The sequence below is a fragment of the Ictalurus furcatus genome, chromosome 26, assembly GCF_023375685.1.
Source record: "Ictalurus furcatus strain D&B chromosome 26, Billie_1.0, whole genome shotgun sequence".
In the NCBI taxonomy this organism is placed as follows: domain Eukaryota; kingdom Metazoa; phylum Chordata; class Actinopteri; order Siluriformes; family Ictaluridae; genus Ictalurus; species Ictalurus furcatus.
The window spans coordinates 11,092,940-11,116,987 of NC_071280.1; the positions used below are offsets into that span (position 1 = coordinate 11,092,940).

Here is a 24,048-nt window from a genome sequence, read left to right on the forward strand (position 1 = left end):
TAGAAAACTATTAACAATGACTGTTTCTGAAATTACAAAATGAAGGATAACATAGAGAACTTTCAAAATGGCAACACTTCTGTACACTTGATTACACTGCACATCCAACTTGTCTTGTTTCATTCAGACACTTGTACAGTTGGGAATCTCTCTTGTGCTTTCACAGGCATTGATCATTCCACCTGGTTATAGGGGGGGAATGCAAGGACACAATTACATTAAATGAGAAGAAACTTTACAGCTCCAAGTCAAAAAACACACATCACTTAGCAAAGTATCTTAGGGCTAGCTATGATTTTACAAACCATATACTGTGAAATACTTCCAGTTTTAGGTGTTTCAAGAAAACAAAGAGTATAGCTACAGCAGCTTGCACAGTACTTACCCTCTTGAACATTTTGTAATGTTTAAATGCACTTAATTGAGATTATAATAATGATAATGAGTCATTATTGGTCACATATACAGTAGAGCACAGTGAAACTGTTTTCTTCGCATACCCAGCCTGTCAGGAAGCTATATGTCATCAATAATATTGATTGGGGGGTTGGGGGGTGGGGGTGGACAAACCCCAAAATTAGTTCTGGAGAAAGCAATTGCCATTAAAAGTCAATAATTGGTTGAACTGAGTCTAGCTACTGTATGTCGAATTACATCTGTCACAAAAAGGACACGGTTTGTTAGTGAATATGCCTAAAATATCATGATCATCATAAAGACCAAGGAGCTATCAGATGTAGTCTGGAACAAGTTCTACAAAAGTATAATTCAGGGTTTGTTTCTAAAAATATCCAAGATTTTAAACATCCACCAAAGAACCATTACATACATTATTTAAACAATGTAAAGAATATGGCACAACTGTGGCACAATTGTTCACATTCTAGCTATATTTTCTAAATGAAATGGTAAGAAAACCCAGTGATGTCCATTTCAGTTCCAGATTGTAATACAATATATGGAAAGGTTTAAAGGAGTGAATACTTATACAAGGCACCAAATTTAAATGGTGACTAGCTTTAAAGGTTACCCATCTTCCTCCCAATTTACAAGGAATTTCTCCATTTCTCCATAATGCATAATGGTAATACACTTAATTTCAAGTGGAAATCTTGAACCCTAGAAGTTCTGGAGGAATTCTTAAAATGTCCTGGATAAAAGATCCTTTAACTCACTGTAGAAGCTTTTGAAGTACCTTTTTTCCCCTAAGCATGAAGGGCTGCATACATGTTTTATAATTTGGATAATTGTGTATCATTTGTGTAAAAATCTTATCTATCAGATCTTCACATTTATATGAGATTGCAATTTGTATTTTAATCGTTTCCATTTTTGCATCATTGCGATTCCCCTGTACTTACTGCTCATTAGAGGCGATTAAAACCAAATTTGCAGTCATTAAACAATTACATGATAACAGAAATGGAGCCACATTGGAAATTAGTCCACCAGGGCCTACTGAGTTCACCCTAATCATCATCTTAAGCTAAAGATGTTCCTCTTAATTACTTATAATAAATGACCTTTAAATCTTGAAAGATTTTCTGTGTTTAAAATTGTCAGCTGAGCTGACATTTACATTAAAGATCCCATTAGATATGTTCACAGGTTATAAGGTTTGTTATAGTAAAAAATTTATTCATATATGAAAACTATTCACTCACGTTTAACACGGACTTCCAAATCCTTCTCCATAAGCTCTTTGGGGCTGGAGAACTCGCTTAGCTTAATTTTGGGTGTCGTGTCGTTCTGACCCACTGTGCCGATCATCTCCTGCTCTTTCTCTTGGTTCACCTCAGCGTATATATTTATCCAGGGAATTTTTCTGAAAAAATAAGGACTGTTTGTAAGTGCTACATTACCACCACTTTCCAGATCATATTACAACGTAGCAACCATGTGATCATGAAAAAGGGAAATTGTATATCTGCTTTTGCAATCTATCAACATTGTTTTAGATTTTTTTGTTTTTTGTTTTTTTTATATATTAAAGAGTTATAGGACATATGTATGTCAGGGAGAAGGGTGGCTACTGGGGAGCTGAGAATTACAATTAAAAAGATCCAAAAGCTGCTCAGAGGATACAAAAGAGGCAAGGGACAATTAAAACAGTGCAAAAAGAATTTATTCAATTATATTTATATCCTATGCAGAAAGGAAATATATGTTCTAAAATAATCTTAACATTATACCACAGCCCTGTTTAATTCTCAATTCTGATTGGTCAGAAGATGTTTTCTATAACAGCATGGCTTGGAAAGTAAATACAAAGCAAATGACAGGTTTATATTAATGTGCTTAAGTTCTATATGAAGAGATTTTTGGAAGGAGTCTCCGGTGTCATTGCTTTACAACAGCCAGAAGTAAAGCTGTAACTTTAAGTATTCTGAAATGGGGACAGAGGACTTAACTCTCTGTAACATTTATCATTAACTTCAAGAGACAAAACAAAGAAAGGCTACTGGGGGAAAATTGTTCATAGCTATTACAATTTAAGAGATAATAGGACATAACCTGTTTTGTGGACGTTCCACAACATTAAATGTAACCACAAACAGCAAAAAAAAAAAAAAGGCATTGCCTTATATTTGTAGCCATATAGCCATTGGGAAATTGCTGTGGTATAAGAGGAATAAAACACGTTGGAATGTGGACTGGGAAATATTCAACTTTGGGGTAATAACAGTAACTAATATGAAAAAGTCTGACCATCTGGTGTTTCATCCCTGAAAGATGAAATCCAGTGATTTCTGAATATGTAATTTAGAGCATATTCATTCATATATAGTTTTAATTGTTATTAAAATGATAAGAACTACAAAACAAAAATTCAATGCATTCTTTCAACAGGTTGCATTCTGATAATATTAGATGAAAACTTAGCATCATGCCATACGAAAGCCCTAAGCGGCCATGCATTATTAATTTTTTTTCCTTTGTTTTCTCGTGATCACAACTTAATTTTCGTGATCTTGACATAACCAAAAGCTGTTTTCTCACAACGAAATTTTATCCTGAGAAAATCTTGAAAAATGCCATGAAAATGCCATGCCTCATCTATGTAATAATTACTGTATTATATCTTTCACCATGTCCACTTTCCCCATTTGCCAGAGCTTTATTGTTAACAATAGAGGCAGTGCGCTTGTAAAATTTCAATAAATACAACCCATGCAATTCATAATGGTGAATTACTTTGAAAATATCACTGCTGCATATTAAAGAAAAACAGCACCTAATTTGATTAGTTGCTTTAGCTACATGCATACTAATCACCTCCATCCTACACTTATTAGTTTTCTTAAATTATTCCGACTATTATCCTGATGAATTGCTTTGATTATTCTATTAACATTCATTTTTAAACCCTTATAAATGAGTAGAAAGAAGAATAGTCTTGTGTGTGAATGCGTTGCCCATGCAGTATGTCAAATTTGTAATTTACTGTATTACATCACAAAACCATAACCTTTTAAAGTCTTTAGAACTTGATGGATTTACTGTATATTTGTCTTTTTCTGTAGATTTTATGTTCACTGGTTAGTGTTGTCTTAGAATATCACCTGTAAATGACGCTTAACAACTAATGTGAATCTGTTTTTATACAGGAGATATCGCAAAGTCTGGAAACAGAAATTCATTATAGCACTTCAAATGTGTGATAGTATTTTCAAGAATAAAAGCTGCATTTAAGCATGGTTACATGCATGTTGTCATACCTCTTGAATTTGTAAATGAGGAAGATGGTTAACCCCAAGATTACCACAGAGAGGAGCATCAGCATGGCAGAACTGCTGTGTCTAGGGATTGAGTCCACCAGCGGAGCTGAAAGAAAGAAAAAGAGAATGGAGAACATGTTGTTATGATGAAACGTTTGCTCAGCTATTAATATATTTGAACCTCAATGTCACCTCTTAATAGTTCTCTAACAGTAATGTGGCACAAATCATTGCTAAGTTGCTGAACCCTGTCTCTAAAAATTATAACAACATGACATGACTATTATGCGAAATAACCATAAAATTGACTCAACCCCCAAGAACCAATGGCTGCCATCGAAAATAGATGTATCACGCTCATCTCCACTTCACAAAATCCCAGCGGAAATGTTTCTTCGCTGAGACACTCCATGAATCTCTGCCATTAAGACTCTGCTATATTTTCTTCAGCTGGCTGGACTTTTGACAGACAGCCCAACGATGCCTCTGACCTTTTTCAGAGCAGCTTGAAGGCTTTTTAGACCTTTCAAGGCTGAAATATTAAGGGGAAATCCAGTGGTTCTGGCCACTCAAATTGGCAGTGTGTCATGGTAAATGCACAAAGCTATATGTCCTACAGTGCTAAGGTCAGGTAGTTACTAGTGATCCTGTGGTCAGTGCAAGGCACTGTGCATTTTAACTGCAGGACATTTTTATAGGTGCTGCCAAATGTGCAGCAAACACCACTCATTAAATTTGTATACCCGGTCGACATGACATCACAGGAGATTTTAGTAAGGAAGTTATGGTAAACATTATGCTGTATTTATCCTAAGTTGGTGTCATTTAGAAGGAACTAATGGAAAAATGTGGATATTAAATATAAAAAGTACAGAACAGTACGGGTGTAGAAACCCAAGTCTATGACTTATTAGCATTTTTACTTGGACTTGTATCGATTTTGTATTGGTCTCACTAAATATTGTTTTGGTCTTGATTAAGTGTTTGTAAAAATACACATAACTATTTGTGAATATGTTGAGTAAATATTGCATCTACTAGGTTCTGGTTCAATGCAATTTCTTTTCACATGTACAAAGTTTGATGAAGTAATTACTTCTAGAAAATCATCTGTGGCAACTAGTAAAGCTTGGACTTGAAAGTATTGATTGTTTTGGATCTTGATCTTGACTCTGTCTCGCTTGCATTTGGACCTGATCTTGACTTAGCGTCAACCCTGTTAAGACTCAGGCTTGACTCGATCTTGACTAGTCCTGGTCCTGGACTTGATGATGATAGTCTTGACTATATCCCTACAGTACAGACATTTAACCTCATTTTCATTGTCTACACTGAATTTTTTTATTGTAGGTTAGACAACATCTGTCCAGAATTCAACCTTTTAGCTTGAAATGATTAATGCTGAATTGCTTAATTTGTACACATAATTATTTGTGAATATACTGGGTAAATGCTTGAGAAAATAACGGTGACCATTTTGTGTCAGCATTCTGTAACTTTTATCTCAATATGTATTTCATATTCCCTGCTGTTTACTGTAATGGGTAGCAAAATATGTATTAAACAGTAGAACCCTAACCCTAATCCTAAGTTGCCAATGAGCCAAAGCATGTACAGACATTTGATGAAACATATGGATATAAAGTCTAATAACAAGACTATCATAAGAACTCAGTCTTACCTAATGTTAGCTGTGTGATGTAAACGATAACTCCAGATCCTGGTTTCAGCTCAAATTCCACCAGGTTCTGGTTCAATGCATTGGTGAGGATTTCTGAGATCTGTGGAACAGGCATGGCATTGATTTAAAAAAAAGAAAAGTTTGTTGCAAACACAGACACAGCCACCTACACTATACCCTAACACCTGCCTAATCACACCCACATTTGCTTGTTGGACATCCCATTCCAGATTAGTCCTCCTTTGCTGCTTTAACCTCCACTCTTCTAAGAAGGCTTTCCATTAGATTTTGGAGTGTGCCTGTGAGGATTTGTGCTCATTCAGCCAAGAACATTAGTGTGGTTGGGTGAGGAGGCGCAGTCAGCGTTCCAGTTCATTCCACAGGTGTTAAGTGGGGTTGAGGGCTCAGGGCAGGCCACATAAGTTCTTCCTCTCCAACCTTGGCAAACCATGTTTTGACCAAGGCAAAACATGGTTCTGAATAAATGTTCCACTAAATTTTCTTGCATACTGAAATAATTGTACTTTTATCTGGACTTTCAGAAATTAACCCTGTACTGCACACTGTTTCCAAATAGCAATGATTACTTTCACCTGATTTTTTTGAGCATTTGAAAAAAATTATTACTCGCTATTAAATCTCACTATTAAATACTGTGAATTTGCCTTTTAATTGTATAAATTATGTAACTTTAGATGAAGGCATGACGTATCTCCTTCCTCTCTCATACTGAACACACACACACACACACACACATATATATATATATATATATATATATATATATATATATATATATACACACACACACACACACACACACAGTATCTCACAAAAGTGAGTATACCCCTCACACTTTTGTAAATATTTGATTATATCTTTTAATGTGACAACACTGAAGAAATTACACTTTGCTACAATGTAAAGTAGTGAGTGTACAGCTTGTATAACAGTGTAAATTTGCTGTCCCCTCAAAATAACTCAACACACAGCCATTAATGTCTAAACCGCTAGCAACAAAAGTGAGTACACCCCTAAAGTGAAAATGTCTCAATTGGGCCCAAACTGTCAATATTTTGTGTGGCCACCATTTATTTTCCAGCACTGCCTTAACCCTCTTGGGCATGGAGTTCACTAGAGCTTCACAGGTTGCCACTGGAGTCCCCCCCCCAAATGACATCACGGAGCTGGTGGATGTTAGAGGCCTTGTGCTCCTCCACCTTCCGTTTGAGGATGCCCCACATATGCTCAATAGGGTTTAGATCTGGAGACATGCTTGGCCAGTCCATCACCTTCACGCTCAGCTCCTTTAGCAAGGCAGTGATCATCTTGGAGGTGTGTTTGGGGTCATTATCATGCTGGAATACTGCCCTGAGGCCCAGTCTCCGAAGGGAGGGGATCATGCTCTGCTTCAGTATGTCACAGTACATGTTGGCATTCATGGTTCCCTCAATGAACTGTAGCTCCCCAGTGCCGACAGCACTCATGCAGCCCCAGACCATGACACTCCCACCACCATGCTTGACTGTAGGCAAGACACACTTGTCTTCGTACTCCTCACCTGGTTGCCGCCACACACACTTGACACCATCTGAACCAAATAAGTTTATATTGGTCTCGTCAGACAACAGGACATGGTTCCAGTAATCCATGTCCTTAGTCTGTCTTCAGCAAACTGTTTGCGGGCTTTCTTGTGCATCATCTTTAGAAGAAGTTCCTTCTGGGACGACAGCCATGCAGACCAATTTGATGCAGTGTGAGGCATATGGTCTGAGCACTGACAGACTGACCCCCCATCCCTTCAACCTCTGCAGCAATGCTGGCAGCACTCATACGTATATTTCCCAAAGACAACCTCTGGATATGACGCTGAGCACGTGCACTCAACTTCTTTGGTTGACCATGGTGAGGTCTGTTCTGAGTAGAACCTGTCCTGTTAAACCGCTGTATGGTCTTGGCTACTGTGCTGCAGCTCAGCTTGGCAATCTTCTTATAGCCTAGGCCATCTTTATGTAGAGTAACAATTCTTTTTTTCAGATCCTCAGAGAGTTCTTTGCCATGAGGTGCCATGTTGAACTTCCAGTGACCAGTATGAGGGAGTGTGAGAGCGATGACACCAAATTTAACACACCTGCTCCCCATTTACACCTGAGACCTGTAACACTAACAAGTCACATGACACCGGGGAGGGAAAATGGCTAATTGGGCCCAATTTGGACATTTTTACTTAGGGGTGTACTCACTTTTGTTGCCAGCAGTTTAGACATTAATGGCTGTGTTGAGAGTTATTTTGAGGGGACAAATTCCACTGTTACACAAGCTGTACACTCACTACTTTACATTGTAGCAAAGTGTCATTTCTTCAGTGTTGTCACATGAAAAGATATAATCAAATATTTACAAAAATGTGAGGGGTGTACTCACTTTTGTGAGATACTGTATATGTGTGTGTACTGTATGTATGTATTTGACCTGCTCCAGATCATCCTCGCTCCCTTTCCTGCTGTCTGACTGGTTCTTGCTGGGAAGCAGGAAAAGCTCAGCAGCTGTTGGTAGTCCAGGGAAAATTGCCACCAGGAGCTGCTCAGCAGGAATATCGGCTATCTATAAGAAAAAAAAAGAGAGGATATGAAGGCAGATGCATCTATACATCTGTGTCTAGTATATTCTTTGGTTTTTCCCAAGGTAATTCATCACAAAAGAATTTTACATGTGTGCGACCTCATATTTTTCTCTCAGGGAAACAGAACATGTTTAAAGTCCCCATGAAATCAAAACTGAAGTTTTGTGGCTTTTAGCATGAATATGTTAGCCTTAAGGCTATTTATAAGCTAGTGTGCTCCAAAACAATGACTAAATTTGCATTTAGAAGATATATGAATTAAATTTTTACAGTCTCTCTCTACCACCAATACGGGATCAACAGTTTTGATGACATCATAAGGCACTTCAGCTTCTCATCAGATTATCTGTCCAATCAAATGCAATCTGATTCTGCAATCAGATCTGAATCTAGAATCTGAAGTGTCACACAACCAGCATGATAAAAATCCATGGTATTAACTGTCAAGTACAGCTTAGCCCAGACTGTGAGGTAAACTATACGCTACTGACTATTTAAAAAGAGGGAGGAGCCATTCAGTTTTGTCCTGCCCTGACTTCCTGTTTCAGTGTAAATTACATCAGCACATCGAATAATGCTGTGTATTTCAAGGCACTTCATGGGGACTTTAAGGTTCCTGGGAACTAACAGCAAATAAAACAATTTGTTTCTGATTATTTATAAATAAATATTTTTTCCAGGAAAAATGGCATTATTTGAAAAAAAAAATGTTCTAATTAGGATTTTTTTTTTTGCTAGAACAAAGGGGGAAATAATCCCCTATTGTCCGAGTGGAAATCTTTTGTTTTAGTGTGTAATGTAGAATATCATACAAACATTTTTACCCAGTGTTATAAAACATTTGGGGTGGGGGGATGACTCTTTCCTAGCTCCTCTTCTAGAAGTACATTTACTCACCATTTCAGTGTGAATGGTATGAGTATTTCTCCACATGAGGTGGAATATGTTGCTTTGGCACAAGGTAATTATGTAACATGTGGCAGCAAGTGAAGATCAGTCCCTGAGGCCTTGCAAGGACATAATCACCACTGTAACACACAGAGTTCTCCCATTAGCAAGGAGAGGGGATGAAAGCCAGTGCTGCAAATGATCTGAATTTAGCCCGCTGGTAAATGCCATCAGTCTGGGTGCTGGCTGATCTATCTATCTCTCTCACAGAGCAGAGGCTGCTCTACATTCAGTGCTTGATTTATCAAATCCTTCTAAAAGCTGAACTGAACACTGATCTAAGTTCAGAAATTTAGCCCTTAGGCACCAGGCCACAAATTCTATTTCTGAGCTACAGCTCAATGGTGTGGATTATGGGTTCTCTTGCTGATATCCTCAGATGTTTAAAGGAACCCATTATCATAAAATAGCATTTTGACCCTTGAGACAGCTTCAGAGCCTCAGAGATTTTAACACAAATTCAGGACATTCCCACTACCTGCCAGTAGAGGACAGTTCTGAGACACTTCCTGCTTTAAGACCTTAAGCAGTTGACTCATTGCAAAGTCTTGTCATTCCTAGGTTTCTAGCCTTGATTGTTTCTGATTGCCTTACCATGTTCTAGACCCTTAGTGTGTGGATTAACTCTTTGGATTATCCTTTTTATTATACTTTAAGGATTATTCTTATTATTAATTTGAGCGAGAATCTGCATTCTGGAAGCTTTTTATGTAGATCCGTGCCTCTGCAGCTGGATGTTTAAAGTCTCATGCAGCAATATTATCAAAACAAATAATTTTGTTTTCATTTCACCAAAAGTAAAATAGAACAACAAAAACTGCAATAAAAATGCTAATCTTATATTACTGCTGCTAAAATATTGCCAATTGCCAATCAATAGTCTCTTTTACATAACGTAATCCTTTCAAGTTCTGAGTTCACCTGAATTCGTTGTCACGATGCAAAGCCTATATTCACATAGCATGTGGATGTAGTGGTGTCATGGAGGAAAAAAAAGCAGTTATCATTAACAGCATTTTTTTAAAGAACACGACAGTGAGACAACGAGAGAGCGAGCGGCAGCAGGTCACTAATGAAGCAGTTTGGCAACCATTTCCACGATTAGCAGTGATAATGCTAGCCTGATTATGGAAGGTTTTTAGAACCGCTCATGAGGCTAAACACTGTCACCTGCGCATGGCTTTGAAAGTGAAATTGACTGCCAGGAATTAAATAGAGTTAACAGCCCACATACAGTCATTCAGGCTTTTATGGAGTACAGGAACTCAAATACACAAAAAGTTCCAGAAGGACTGAGGCAGTTGGTGACTACTGTGTATACCATACCAATCTCCATTTCATACCAATGGAGCGCGAGCAAGGTTCCTACAAAATGAATCTCAGCCCTTCTTATCTCCACCATCTTGTCTCTGATGTTTTTGAACATCATGGGCCCTCCGCTTACCAAGTTCAATCATTTGCATGCCATTTGCACACTCATGGATACATAAAGTACACAGGGAAGAGTAGGAAGAAACTGACATGACAGCTTTGTGGAATATTTTGTGTTGGGTAAGACTCTTTTTTGTTGATTATGTTGTGCTGTTAATGCTAGTTTATTGTAAGTAGGCCTACTGTATGAAATGTAGCTTTGTTTTCAATGTGCTTTTTGCAAATGTTTTTTGCAGCTAATTGAGGTGACACGCAGTAGGCTTTTAATAAGTTGATAGAATGTGCAATCCATAAATGTTTCCCTTTGTACTGAGAATACTCCCTGCTATAAACTCATTATGTCACTGTACCAGTGTGAGCAATTACATAGGCCTACCTAACAGCACTGAATATTGTTGGCTATGTGAGATTCTAGAAGCACTTTTACGTATCTGTAAGTTCGGGGAGCGGGACCTATCACCTGCCTCCCGACCTGCCACTACCCTTTTGTTGTTCCGGTACCTGCAGATTTACAAATTAAGCACTATTGTACCAACTGTTTCTGGTCTTTGCCTGCTTATCAACCTTGATTTTGTATTGTCTCTCTACTCTGTTTGCCTAGATCTGTATTACATTTTTACACATTTGACAAAAAATAGCAAAAGTAAACCAAGGAAAAACTAACCCTATTTGTCTATAAACTGAATGTAGAAAAATCAAAAGTCCCATAAGTATATCCTGTCTTTTGAGCTGTGCCAGAGGATAAAGAAGATGGATCAAGTGGAAGGGTTAAATGTATGAACTGAAATATGTATTGTGTTGTAAAGTATGCCTACATATATCAACTGTGAGACATGTATCCTATTATGAGAAAATTCATACACAGCTGCAAGAATTGCTTGACTCAAATTGTATAAAAGATATGAAGGTTAAGGTTTTTTCTCTGTTCAAGTTAATAAGACAAAAAAAATGCAGCTTCGTTTTTTGAAACCGGAAAGGACAAAGTTGTCTTTCTTGAAGACTCAGGATGTTTTACTGAAAAACGTACTTACTGTAAAAGCTGGTTTACATTTGCGTAAAATTAAGAGTACGCAAAATGGCTGCTGCACATACAGATGTGGCCTTTAAGAATGCGTGTTTTTTTCATGTGGTTTCATGTAATTTGTCACGTGGGATCATGCAGCACCCTGCAGGCGCACTTCATAGAATTTAAATTTGTTTGATGTGCTTCACACAATAACCACAGGTGGCGCATGGAACAGCATACTGTAGCTAAACACATAGTACACTAAACAAATGGTGTGTGTGGTCATTTATATTTAAGAAAATAATATTATATATGGCTTACATAAAAATATTACATTTCTCATCAGAACCTATGATCAACATAATTTAAACAAGTTTCTAATTACAAGATTGATAGGTTCATGTAGTACAGGTACAATAACTAATTTATTGAAATGAACATGGCTAAACCATATGTGCTAGATTAGTGCAGCAGTAACTGATTTAATTAAGCAGTAATTGATTTGATTAGGGGGGGGGGGGTAATTAATATTTTCTAAAGCCCCCTAAAATAGGCCTAGCGATGTCAATTCGTGTCTTGCTATACCGACATAAAATAGTGGTGGGCACTATAGCACTATGTGACACTGTCTGCAGCTAACTAAAAAACCTAGAGTTGTGTATCAAATTGCAAAATTATGTATGATTCTAGACCGTTATTGAGTGTTGTTTTTCTGGTTATGGTTAGTTAGAATTTTCAAAACCTCTCATGTAGCCTTCACAAACCTACTGAAAGGTCTGATTTGTTATCCAGTCTTCTGGATTACTAGATTTGAATGTAAGGTCACAGTTCTCGATTTGAGACGCAGCTCATGAGGACGAATAGAGCTCTGCACATGAAAATGCTAAACACTTTACGATTCAACTTGGAAACATGACAGACAGGGATGTTTTGACTCTGCCTTGCCATCTAATGGATGTCACTTTTAATCCTGCAGATGTCCATAAGATTCACAGGTTAATATGTGAACAATGCTGCTGGTATTGTCACTGCTCCTGCATACATAAAGTCATATGCCAAGTGTATGCCAACATTTACATAGAACTGACACTGGAGACTCCTGCAATACATTTTTTAAATAAATGCTTTCATACACAAAATTTCACCATACAACGATTATGTTTTTCTTTGTTAAATAACAACACGTTTTGTTTAATCCGTTCATTATTAGACTAGATTATGTGGAGAGTTGTTACTATAGAAACATATAAGAATGAGTGCATAAATACAGTATAAACCTGGGATTTGATTTACAGCCAGCACTGTCAGATCTGAGAATCAGGACTAAGAATTCAAAATCTCTGTGGTGTAATAAGTTCATAGACATCAGAAATACAGACCCAATGGGAATATCATTTACAATTCCTGTCTCATCTCCTGACTTAATCTCACACGCTTCACTGTGTTATATCCAGTTCTTGTGATTCAGATTTCACATTTTTGAGATTTGCAGGTTCTTTGTGTGTCAGCATGTTTGCACAGGTTGAGATACAGAGAAATGCAGAACCCGTGAGCACTTGTATGTTCAATACTGGGTTGATTGCATATAATTCCATTAGCATCTCTTGTCCAGCTCTTTTTCCACTCCTGCTTTCCATTTAGCTCATTATCATTATGCACAAGGAACTCATCTCTTCGTAGAGCAGAGGAAATCGTGCTCAAGCATGATCGGAGTGCGGCAACTGACATTTGCATTAACTATGGATGCTGCTTAAGATTTACTCCATGTGAGAGTTCGTTTCATCCTCTGGAAAAGATGCATTTGTAATCATCTGCCTGTCACTGGAGTGAGGCACTCATCTTCCTACCTGTGGTGATAAACTAAGGCATGCCCAATGGGGAGCAAAAGAAAGAGATAGAGAGAGAAAAGCTGTTTCAGCTGTTTTTGAAGAATTGTGAAACAGTGAATGCTAGAGAAGCGGGAATAAAAGTACAAGATTCTTTAGAAACAGAGAATGGCCAAGTGAACAAGTGACTAGAGTATAACAGATTCACACTTACTTGGAGCACAGCCTTTTTAATTATCCTGCCTACATCGTGCCTCCACTCCGGGATGTCAGGGTTGGCCTCATCCAGATTCGGAGAAAAAGATAAAAGCAGGGATTTAAAGAATTCTGTCACAGAGAGAAAACATGAGAGAGAAAAGAGATTAACTTTGCACTCCCATATCCTGTGCCATTTTTTGGAGTTGAGTTGCTCTGCCTAATTAAATATCTCATTACTGAACAGCAATGAAAGATTAACATTTATCATATATACTGTATGATAGGATTCTCAGAATGAACAGTCTTAGAAATTTTTAAGAATTTAAAGGGTTCTCCGGATGTTGTTTTCGAGGAACCCATATAGGTTCTATGTGGAAGTCTATTACAGTGTATTTCTATATCAGGAATGGTGCTAAATTGACCTACCCTTCCTATGGAAGCTAAGAACCTTTAATTATTGAATGAACTCCAACCATCCATCAAAAGCGTTCTATCCAATGAATCCCATCCATCTCAAATATATGTTCTATACAACACTGAATTCATCATTAGTACATTCATGGGGGAGAGATCCCACAAGCATTCTTGGAAATATAATTTTCATGGTTTTCTAAAGAGTTTCCAGTTGAAAACATTTCTGACTATTCACTGTCATCCCAGAGAAACCAAACAGAATCATTTAGAGTTCTAAATTTAAACTTCTTTAACCATTAATTTATGGTTATTTACCAGAAAAAAAATCAGTCACCTTGCACAACGATTTGTTTAGTGTCTTGAAGAATGGAGTTGGATGATGAGACCTGCACCGTTACCGTGTACGTCCCCTCCACTGGAAACACGTAGGATATACTGCCCTCTAGAGTGATCATTGGCTGGCAAGAAAACCAATCACTTAATAATCAAAGAATAATATTTTGATAGCTAGTTTGTATCAGATTTTTTTTCCCTCTCGAGAGCAGATATTGAAAGAAAAAAATGCATACAGATCCTATTAACATTGTCATCAGAGGATATTTGCTAGATAACTTGGTCAAAATAGTCACGTTTTTCAGGTGTCATAAATGCCACTGGAAAATTATTATAATGAACCTTGCTAGTAAAACGAAACATAAGTGAGTCAAAACATAAAAGGGATAAAATTCTTGGAATGGATGTGTTTGAAAAGCATTTTCTGAAAATCTGTTTCACTTTATTTCAAACAAGATCTTATACAAATCTAAAAAAAAAAAAACAACAACTAAATAAATAAATAAATAAATATTCTATTATATATCCTATTTTTGCTATATAGCTTAAGTCTGTGAATTGTTATGTTCAGAAGTGAAAAATGTGTATATATATATATATATATAAATATACTTAAGTCAAATACAAGTAAAATTATGCTTAGGCACTATTACTTAATCATTACCACCTCTTCCACTAGTATGATTCTGTATATGGTATATATTTTATATAAATGTTACAAAGGTTCAATGGTTCAGCTACATTCCTCCTGCTGCCATGGTCAAGGCCATTTTGACTGAAAAGTCTGCTGCCCATTATACCTTTCTTCCTGTCCTTCTTTTGTATTGCAAGTGGCAAAAATATGTGGTGTAAGACTTGTAGAGATGTGTTAAAGAATTAGGAAATATATTCCATATGGCTCACTTAATGACAAAATTAATTTGAAAAGCAGCAGGTAGTCTCTGAGGATTACAGGTTCATCAAAGTGATTGTACCTCTGTGTTGTTCCCCAGCCACCAGAAGTAAGTGAGAGTTCGAGAGTGAGAGGGCCAGACCACTGCAGTCAAGTTCACATCCTTGTGCTTAATGACCACAAATGGAGCCAACAACTGGACATGCTCAACAGGACCTGAAACACAAACACGCACATGTTAATACGTGTGACTTCAAGATCATCAATTATTAAGGTTGCCAGTCCACTTGACAGCAATCTATGAGTTTTTGTATAAATTTTCTTTACACCGCATTTACTTCCAACACAGTCATTCATCTGGCACATCATTAACACCCTTTGGGAATAAATACCTTTTTATCAATAAATGAATGGACACTGTAATTGCACCAGACAGTGACTGAAGTTTATGTTAATGAATGTGGTCTTTCTCTGTCTCAAAACCTTCATATCTGATGAAAATAAAAACCTCCCACTTGCATGATTCTTTTTAATCCACCACTAGTCTCAATTAGACGCTCTGTGAAACTTAATAATGTAATGTGAAAAAATATAATGTGGGATTTGAACTCACAACCTTCCAATCAGTAATTGAACATCTTAACTACTGAGCTACCACTGAAATAGGTTATATACACTGCTTGTAATGTAGTTATCCACATAACAAAATATGACTTAGTTATCTTAGTAGATAACTAAGACAAGTGGTACACTGGACATGTCCTGGCCCAGGGAGTTAGCTAAATAACATACTGTAATTGGTCTGCCCATGTACTGTGTAAAGATACTATAGAGGAGGTCAATGCTCAGCTCCCCAAAAAGCAATTAACGCAATGTATTAGCATGCCTAGAATAAGGAAGGTCTTTAGGTATGATTGTGTCTTAATTTCTACCATGATCACCAACTGATCACCATCACCAACATTATCAGTTACAAGATTCTCTCTTGCTCATAAAAAGAAATATTTCTGATTATTGTAACGACATGGGACTGGAGGCAGAAGCAATCGCAGATCAGCGTCTTTATACATCCATCCATCTTCTATACTGCTTTATCCTTTTCAGGGTCACGGGGAAACCTGGAGCCTATCCCAGGGAGCATCAGGCACAAGGCGGGGTACACCCTGGACACACAATCACACACACATTCACACACCCATTCATACACTACGGACACTTTGGACATGCCAGTCAGCCTACCATGCATGTCTTTGGACTGGGGGCGGAAACTGTAGTACCCGGAGATAACCCCCGCAGCACGGGGAGAACATGCAAACTCTGTGTACAAACGGCGGTCCGGGGCCCCTGTGTGATCTGTCTCTCGATGCATTGGTAAACCTCCGCCGGGTAGCAGACAGGCGGAGCACCACCCCCGGCGGGGCTGGAACGCTGGGTGATGCCCCCAGCGGGGTTGGAACTCTGGGCGATGCCCTCAGCGGGGCAGCTTCCTCGGCTTCGCTGGACAGGGCAGCGGGACAGCTTCCTCGGCTGGACAGGGCAGCGGGACAGCTTCCTCGGCTGGACAGGGCAGCGGAACAGCTTCCTCAGCAGAACAGGACAGCGGGACAGCTTCCTCAGCAGGACAGGGCAGCAGGATAGCTTCCTCAGCAGGACAGGGCAGCAGGGTAGCTTCCTCAGCAGAACAGGGCAGTGGAACAGATTCCTCAGCAGAGCAGGGCAGCAGGACAGCTTCCTCGGTGGCAGAGACCTCCCCGCGGGTCTCTGGCTGGAGCTCTGAGGTCGCCCTGTTGACCTCAGGTGGAGTCTCCAAAGTCGCCACATTAACCTCGGGCCGGAACTCTGGGGCTGCGACCTCCTGCTGCCTGCATTGAGCAGTGTAGTTCCCCGGCAGCGGGAAGCCCCAGTAGTTCGGGTAGCCCTGCTGCCTGCATAGCGTGTTGTAGTCTCCCGGCAGAGGGAAGCCCCAGTAATCCGTGTAGCTCAGCTGCCAGCGTAGCGTTGCGTAGTTCTCCGGCAGCGGGGGTGGGGTAAATTGCGCGGGGGGCGCCGTTGCGCGTGGCCCGGCTTGCTGCAGTAGCTCTCTTTGCGCTATAAGGAGGCCGGTCTGAGCTATTAGTTTGTCTAACAGCTTACTCTCTTCCCAGTATGATCGACTCCACTCCTCCCACTCGGCAAGAAAGGCAGCGCTCATGCTGGTCTGCTGCTTCCGTGTGGTAGGCGCAGTATTCTGTAACGACACGGGACTGGAGGCAGAAGCAATCGCAGATCAGCTTCTTTATTTGAAACTTAAATCAATAAACAAGGAACCGCGGTCTAGACAGGGACAGATAATCAAGCTTTAAACAAGAAACTGGATGCGAGGCAGGGAACAGAACAGGACACGTAAACAAGACCGCTTAGCATGCGTAGCATATTCACCATTACATTCAGGTTCAAACACTCATTTAGTTACTAACGTAAATACTGCGTGAAGTGCGCAACCGCACGAGGGGTTTAAATGACAAACACAATCAAACTGAAACATAGACACCTGGATTAAATCAAGACACACCCTCGAACATTAACCAATGCTTAAACAGGGGGAAAATCAAAACAAACAAGAGGTGCGTGTCCATATATAAGAGTCTCATGCAAGCGCACTCTCTAAAGCCGCTTGTGCATATCGACGCCGCAGTGCCATCTGCCGGCGGGAGCGTAACAATTATGTTCTGACTATGGATGGCCTTTCAGTTTTATCATGTGCAACAGTGATATACATTGCTATAATTATTGACTTTAGTCTCTCATTTGAGAGCTGATGTTGTTAATATCTTAGAAACATTGCTAAATATAATATTGTTACCTGTTCATGATTTTGTTAACCTTTTTAACCTCCAGGTTGGCTTATTGTAATGTCTTGCTGTCTCTTCCAGTAGCTGTATATATAAAATACAGTTATTCCAGAATGCAGCAACTAGAACCAGAAAGTTTGATCAGATCACCCCTATCTTACCCATGTGACATTGGATCCCAGTAAAATTTTGGTTTGATTGTAAAATATTACTTATGACCTATAAAGCACTGAATGGTCTCACCCCACTGTAGTTGACTGAATTTTCAGTCTATTATACTCTGCCATGTCTCTTTTGATCAAAAGGTGCAGGCTCTTTACTAGTATCTACAATATTGAAAATAACAGCAGATGGCAGAGCTTTTTCCTATAAAGGCCCCCAGGTTCCAATTAGTGTTTGGGACTCAGACACAGTCTTAATTAATCAAGTCTAGGTTGAAAACCTACTTGTTTATTATTTTTGTTTGTTTGTTTGTTTGTTTGTTTGTTTGTTTTAGAAATAGCCTTTGTCTTAGCTAAAGGTGTAGTTCTGGGGGTGCAAGGGCATTTTAGCTTGCTCATTAGAGAGTTAAAGCTAAATCTGGATTTGAAAAGATTCTTTGTGATAATGTCTACTGTTAAAAGTGCATTACCAATGAAACTGAATTGAACTGACTAAAAAAGATTTCTTTGAGTGTCTGCTATTGAACATGACCTATGAAAACAACTTTAAGGTTTAGACTTTTTAAATTACTTTGACTAGACCTATCCCATTTTAAATGCCTCTTAATGTGTCTTAATCTACAAGGGTTAATCAATTTTACTTAAATCTAATGAGTAGAGCTGATGATGTTGCTCATACGAGTTTTATCATTTCAGAAAACATGTTTAGTCACCTAGACATCCTACTTAAAAATGCTGGGCCTAAAACTAGCACAGTAGTATGTATGATAGGCATAAAAAGATAAACAAATATATGAGAACCCAATTTACAAGGACTTGTGTTTAATTAGGTTGGAAACATTAAAAGTTCTGATTATTTTTGGGCAAGTTTATCCTGTTAAAAACTACTGACAATGTATGGACATTCTGTTGGCTCCCACAATGAAAAATATTTTTGCAAGTGTGAAAAAATAATTATACCCCATGGAAATTGTTGGATTTTTTTGACATTTGGACAAACAAACATTTGATCATCTTTGAAAGAGTGCCTATTAATAAAGTTGACACGATCTATCAAATGACACATAAAATTGACATTTCGTAATAATTTTCCCAATTTAATTGAACAGAAAACATATCAGTACACCCCTACATTTATCACACCTTCAAATATAATACCATACATACCATAATATTAAAAACAGGTGTACAAGATGATTATGATGATGGTGCCATCTTAGGGAGTGGAATCTGTCTTATTTATACACCTCTTATATCTAGTGTCTGGTGTTTCCTTTGCTTTTGAGGTGTGTGATGTCATCATGCCAAGATCTAAAGAGTTCTGTAAGGCCTACAGCAAAAATGTTGTGGATGCCTATGAGTCTGGCAAGGGATTTAAAAAGATTTCCAAATTATTTTAAATACATCATTCCACTGTAAGGAACATAATCTACAAATGGCACATATTTAAAATTACTGCCAATTTGTCCAGGACTGGCTATTTCAAGTATATCAATTTCATTAATAGGCACTGTTGCAAAGATGATCAAATGTTGATCAAATGTACAAAAAAAAGCCAAACATTTCCATGGGGTGTACTTATTTTTTCACATGACTTTCTTTCACTTGTCAAGTTAAAAACAAATTTGTCAGCTTTAAAAAAAACAAAAAACAAAACTGGAATGATGGTCAAAAAAGCATTCACAGTTAAAGTTAGGGCAAGTCTGAGCATAATATACTTAGCTACGGTAAATATCCAACAACTAGCCATACATTTCTGTGTTGTGCTCTGTCGCTCTGGATAAGGGCGTCTGCCAAATGCTGTAATGTCTGACTCATTTGTTGGAACATCTTCCAGCACTTTTCAGATATTTTGAATAAACACAGCTCGGCACTTTGCTTCCACTATATGCCTCCACTCACAAATAACTACAAAGTTCACATTGGTGAAATTAAAATTATCAATGATTCTTTCCAATCAATAATGGAGTGCTGTGCTGGAGTGTGCATAATGACCCACGAGGTGAACTGACTCAAACACTTCTTTTTAGATTTGCTTAGACAGGGGAAATTAAGGAAGCAGGAGCCCCCCAAAAATGGTGAAGAACATGAATGTGATGACATAATACCTTTTGAATAAGGGACATTAGGTTAAAGGTAAAATACTTTTGGTAACACTTTACTTAGGGTTGCAGAGTAACTCTAACCACCCTAAGGTTTATTCTTTTCCAAAGAATTGCCCACCCCTAAGTGTTTTTTTTTTTTCCTTTTAGACCACTTTGCCAATGATTACATTTTTTTAATCAAAGAATGACAAGTTGTACTTTTATTTGCTTATACAGTGCTGGCAACCTGAGTAAACACACAATATAGTTTAAATTAATTAATTAATTTATTAATTTATTTATTTTATTGAAGCAAGTTATCCAACACCCATCACCCATGTGAAAAACCAATTGCCCCCTTAAACTTGAAATCTGGTTGTGCCAACTTTAGCAGCAATAACTGCAACCAAATGCTTCTGATAACTGGAGTCTTTCACAGCACTGTGGAGGAATTTTGGTCCACTGTTCTTTGCAGAACTGCTTTAGGTCAGCCACACTCGAGGGTTTTAAAGCATGAACTGCCCGCTTAAGGTCCTGCCACAGCATCTCAATTGGTTCAATAAAGGACTTTGACTAGGCCACTCCAAAACATTAATTTTGCTTTTTTTTTAACCATTCAGAGGTGTATTTACTCATATGCTTTAGATCAATGTCTTGCTGCATAATCCAGTTGTGCTTGAGTTTCAAATTATGGACTAAAGGCATTCTCCTATAGGATTTTCTGGTAGAGGGCAGTATTCATATTTCCCTCAATTATTGCAAGCTGGCCAGGCCTGAAGCAGCAAAGCATCCCCACACCATCACACTTCCACCACCACGCTTGACCCTGGATATAATGTTCTTTTTGTGGAATTCTATGTTTGATTCACGCCAGATATAATGGAACCCCTGTCTTCCAGACAGTTTTGACTAATCAAACCACAGAACACTCTACCAAAAGGTTTGAGGATCATCAAGCTGTGTTTTGGCAAAATTGAGACGAGCCCTAATGTTCTTCTGGGTTAGCAGTGGTTTTCACCTCACCACTCTTCCATGGATGCCATTTTTGCCCAGTGTCTTTCTGATAGTGGAGTCATGAACATCTTTATTGATGCAAGAGAGGCCTGTAGTTCCTTTGATGTTGTCCTTAGCTCTATTCTGACTTTCTGGAGGGGTCGTTGCTGTGCTCTTGGAGGAATTTTGGAAGGTCGGCCACTTCTGGTAAGGTTCACTACTGTGCCGAGTTTTTCCATTTGGAGATAATGGCTTCCACTGTGGTTATTTGGAGTTCCAGAGCCTTTGAAATAGCTTTGTAACCCTTTCCAGACTTATGTATTTCAATCATCCTCTTCCTCATCATTTGTGGAATTTCTTTCAATGTTGGCATAGTGTGTTGGGTAAGCGTACATCTTTAAATCAACTTTATGCTGTTGAAAAATGTTTATTTAAATGTTGATTTGATTGAACAGGGTTTGCAGTAATCAGGCCTGGTTGCATCTAGTCCAGCTGAGCCCCATTATGAATGCAGGTGCATAGATTTGGGGAATTAGTAACTACAGGGGAAAATACATTTTCACACAGGCCCAGTTTGTATTGGATAACTTTTTTGCTTCAATAAATAACATTATCATTTAAAAACTGTATTTTGTGTTTACTCAGGTTGCCTTTGTTTTATTTTAGATTTTGGTTTAATTTCTGAAAAAATTTGTATGAGATAAAAACAAAAACAAGAAATCAGGCAAATTACATTTAATATTGTGGAATGTTTGTAGAACAAGTTCGTCCTGGTTACCACTTGTGTTATAGCAGCTATAAACAGTTGCTCCCTTACCAGCCTCTTTTCTTTTCTGTCTCTTGAAGATAGTAACACAGAAAAATACAGCTTGTCAAGTTACTGAGAACCTGCAAAGCCCTCCATCCTGAAGACCTTCCCTTGTTGGAAGACTTTCATCAACAACAGTTAAAGTTACAGCTTTATCTCTCACTGTTACAAGGCACTGACACTGAAAACTCCTTCCAAAAAAGCTAACTAAACAAAAAGGTTCACTATATGAAAAATTACATATTTTAAAATCTGTTTAGCAAAGAAACATCATAGAACTACCATACCAATGAAACAATAACGTATTAGAATAAGAGTATTAATATAAACCTTGCAGCTAGAATTATTGTAAATTAATCAACACCTTCTGAACAATCACAATTGAGTATTCAACAGTGCTGTGGCATAAGCAGTTTATAATAACTTATAGAGATTATTACCAGATTCTATATACATGTACATGCTCCAAACCACTATACCCGTAATATGCTGAAATATGTGAAATGAAATGCATTTTATGGCTTAATTTACTAATGGTAAATGGTCTGCACTTTGCGAAGGACATTTCGGTGTGTGGAGTCACGTGGGCCGGTAATCGAACCGCCAACCCAACGATTAGTGGACAACCCGCCCTACCACCTGAGCCACAACCGCCCTAACAACAAATACTAACACTCATATCAGCATAGCACACATCCGTAGTATAATGTGTGTATGTGCTATTGTGTGTATAACACTTACATGTCACATGCAGGTAGAGGGAGCTTGAGTCAGATCCCAGGCTGTTCTCGGCGATGGCAGTGACCCGGAAGATTCCTGTGCTGCGGTACACATGTCTGATACCCTCTTCCGTCCAGCTGAGGTTAGAATAGGACACAGCCGTCCCATCCCCGAAGTCTAACTGGATATTCGTCCTCATCGAGTCTCCCTGTGGACCATGTGGATTATGTTTAAGCTACTATTGTATAAAAGGTTAGGCATTATGCAAACCTTATGTCATCAGTTCCGCATCCATGTGCACAGTGTTACCCTTATCTGGCTCATCTGGCACTCATCTGTGCAGAAACAAGTACAAGAATTTCAAAATGTATGGAGGTGTTACATCAAATAAGCATTTGTGCTCTTATTAGAGTGACAGCATCCTCCAGGGTCTATTTATTTGTGAATTTACAATGTGTTTGTGTTATAGATTAAAAATGTTGGTGACAGTAAAATCCAGGCTAAAACTGTGTAGCGTGTAGTGGGAACTATATAATATATAACATATTTCTGATTGCCACCTTACTACATTCAATCCCTTAGAATCGCAAGATCTGTCAGCAAATCCAGACTTCATTCTCATAATTGCATGCTTCCCAATGTTGCCCACATGCTCTGCCCACATAACTTGACAACTTCCCAAATATGTTTTGTCCCCATTACAAAAAAACAGATATTTTCAATTCAGCTTGAAAACAGCTGGTATTTCCCCCCAATTTAGCAATGACGTAAATAAAGTTTGCACTCATATGGAGGTGAATGTGGGTGGAACATTGATTTCCATGCACACACTTGTACTGACTATCTGATAATCATAAATATTCACTAACACTGTATAGGATTGCATAAAGTCTGTTAATTGAATAATCTTTTCTCTCCTACTCTAACTGGCAGTTAGCTCTTACATAAGGTTTGGATTCACAGCCAGAGCACATGCTGCTGCAGTAAGACTACAGCTCCTCTATTACCCTGTTCAGTGGAATAAACTGCCTGAACACTATCCACACAATGCACTCTCTACTGGCAGAATGAGACAGCTATATGAAGGCAATTTATGATGATTCTTTACAACACCATACATATTTAGAATTTCACCAAGACTACATCATGGTTGGAAGACCTGTGTGATTTACACTTGCAGCAAAATGTTATAAGGGAACTTTGCCTCTCATTCATGGCCATTAAAATAAAAGGGAATGCTTATTTATTTGAGGCAAATCTTTGAATGATAATCTGGATCAGTCATATGCACAGGAATGGACTACTTGCAGTCAGTGTTAAGACTCATTTCTCTTTTGAAATGTAGCCGCTTCTGCATTTTCTGACAACACTGTACACATT

At 38.3% G+C, this 24,048-nt stretch overlaps 1 protein-coding gene across 1 annotated transcript in view; it reads right to left on the bottom strand.

The window, feature by feature from the left end:
• Positions 1-1,648: 1,648 nt before the first annotated feature.
• sorcs3a (sortilin related VPS10 domain containing receptor 3a) overlaps positions 1,649-24,048 on the bottom strand; it is a 297,150-nt gene continuing 274,750 nt past the window's right edge. The window contains exons 19-26 of the mRNA XM_053615676.1: positions 22,690-22,876; positions 15,154-15,287; positions 14,181-14,304; positions 13,445-13,561; positions 7,873-8,000; positions 5,401-5,500; positions 3,720-3,825; positions 1,649-1,825 (exon numbers count right to left, since the gene is read on the bottom strand). Coding sequence (XP_053471651.1) covers positions 1,657-1,825; positions 3,720-3,825; positions 5,401-5,500; positions 7,873-8,000; positions 13,445-13,561; positions 14,181-14,304; positions 15,154-15,287; positions 22,690-22,876 — 1,065 coding nt within the window. The 3' untranslated portion in view covers positions 1,649-1,656. The remainder of the gene's footprint in view (positions 1,826-3,719; positions 3,826-5,400; positions 5,501-7,872; positions 8,001-13,444; positions 13,562-14,180; positions 14,305-15,153; positions 15,288-22,689; positions 22,877-24,048) is intronic.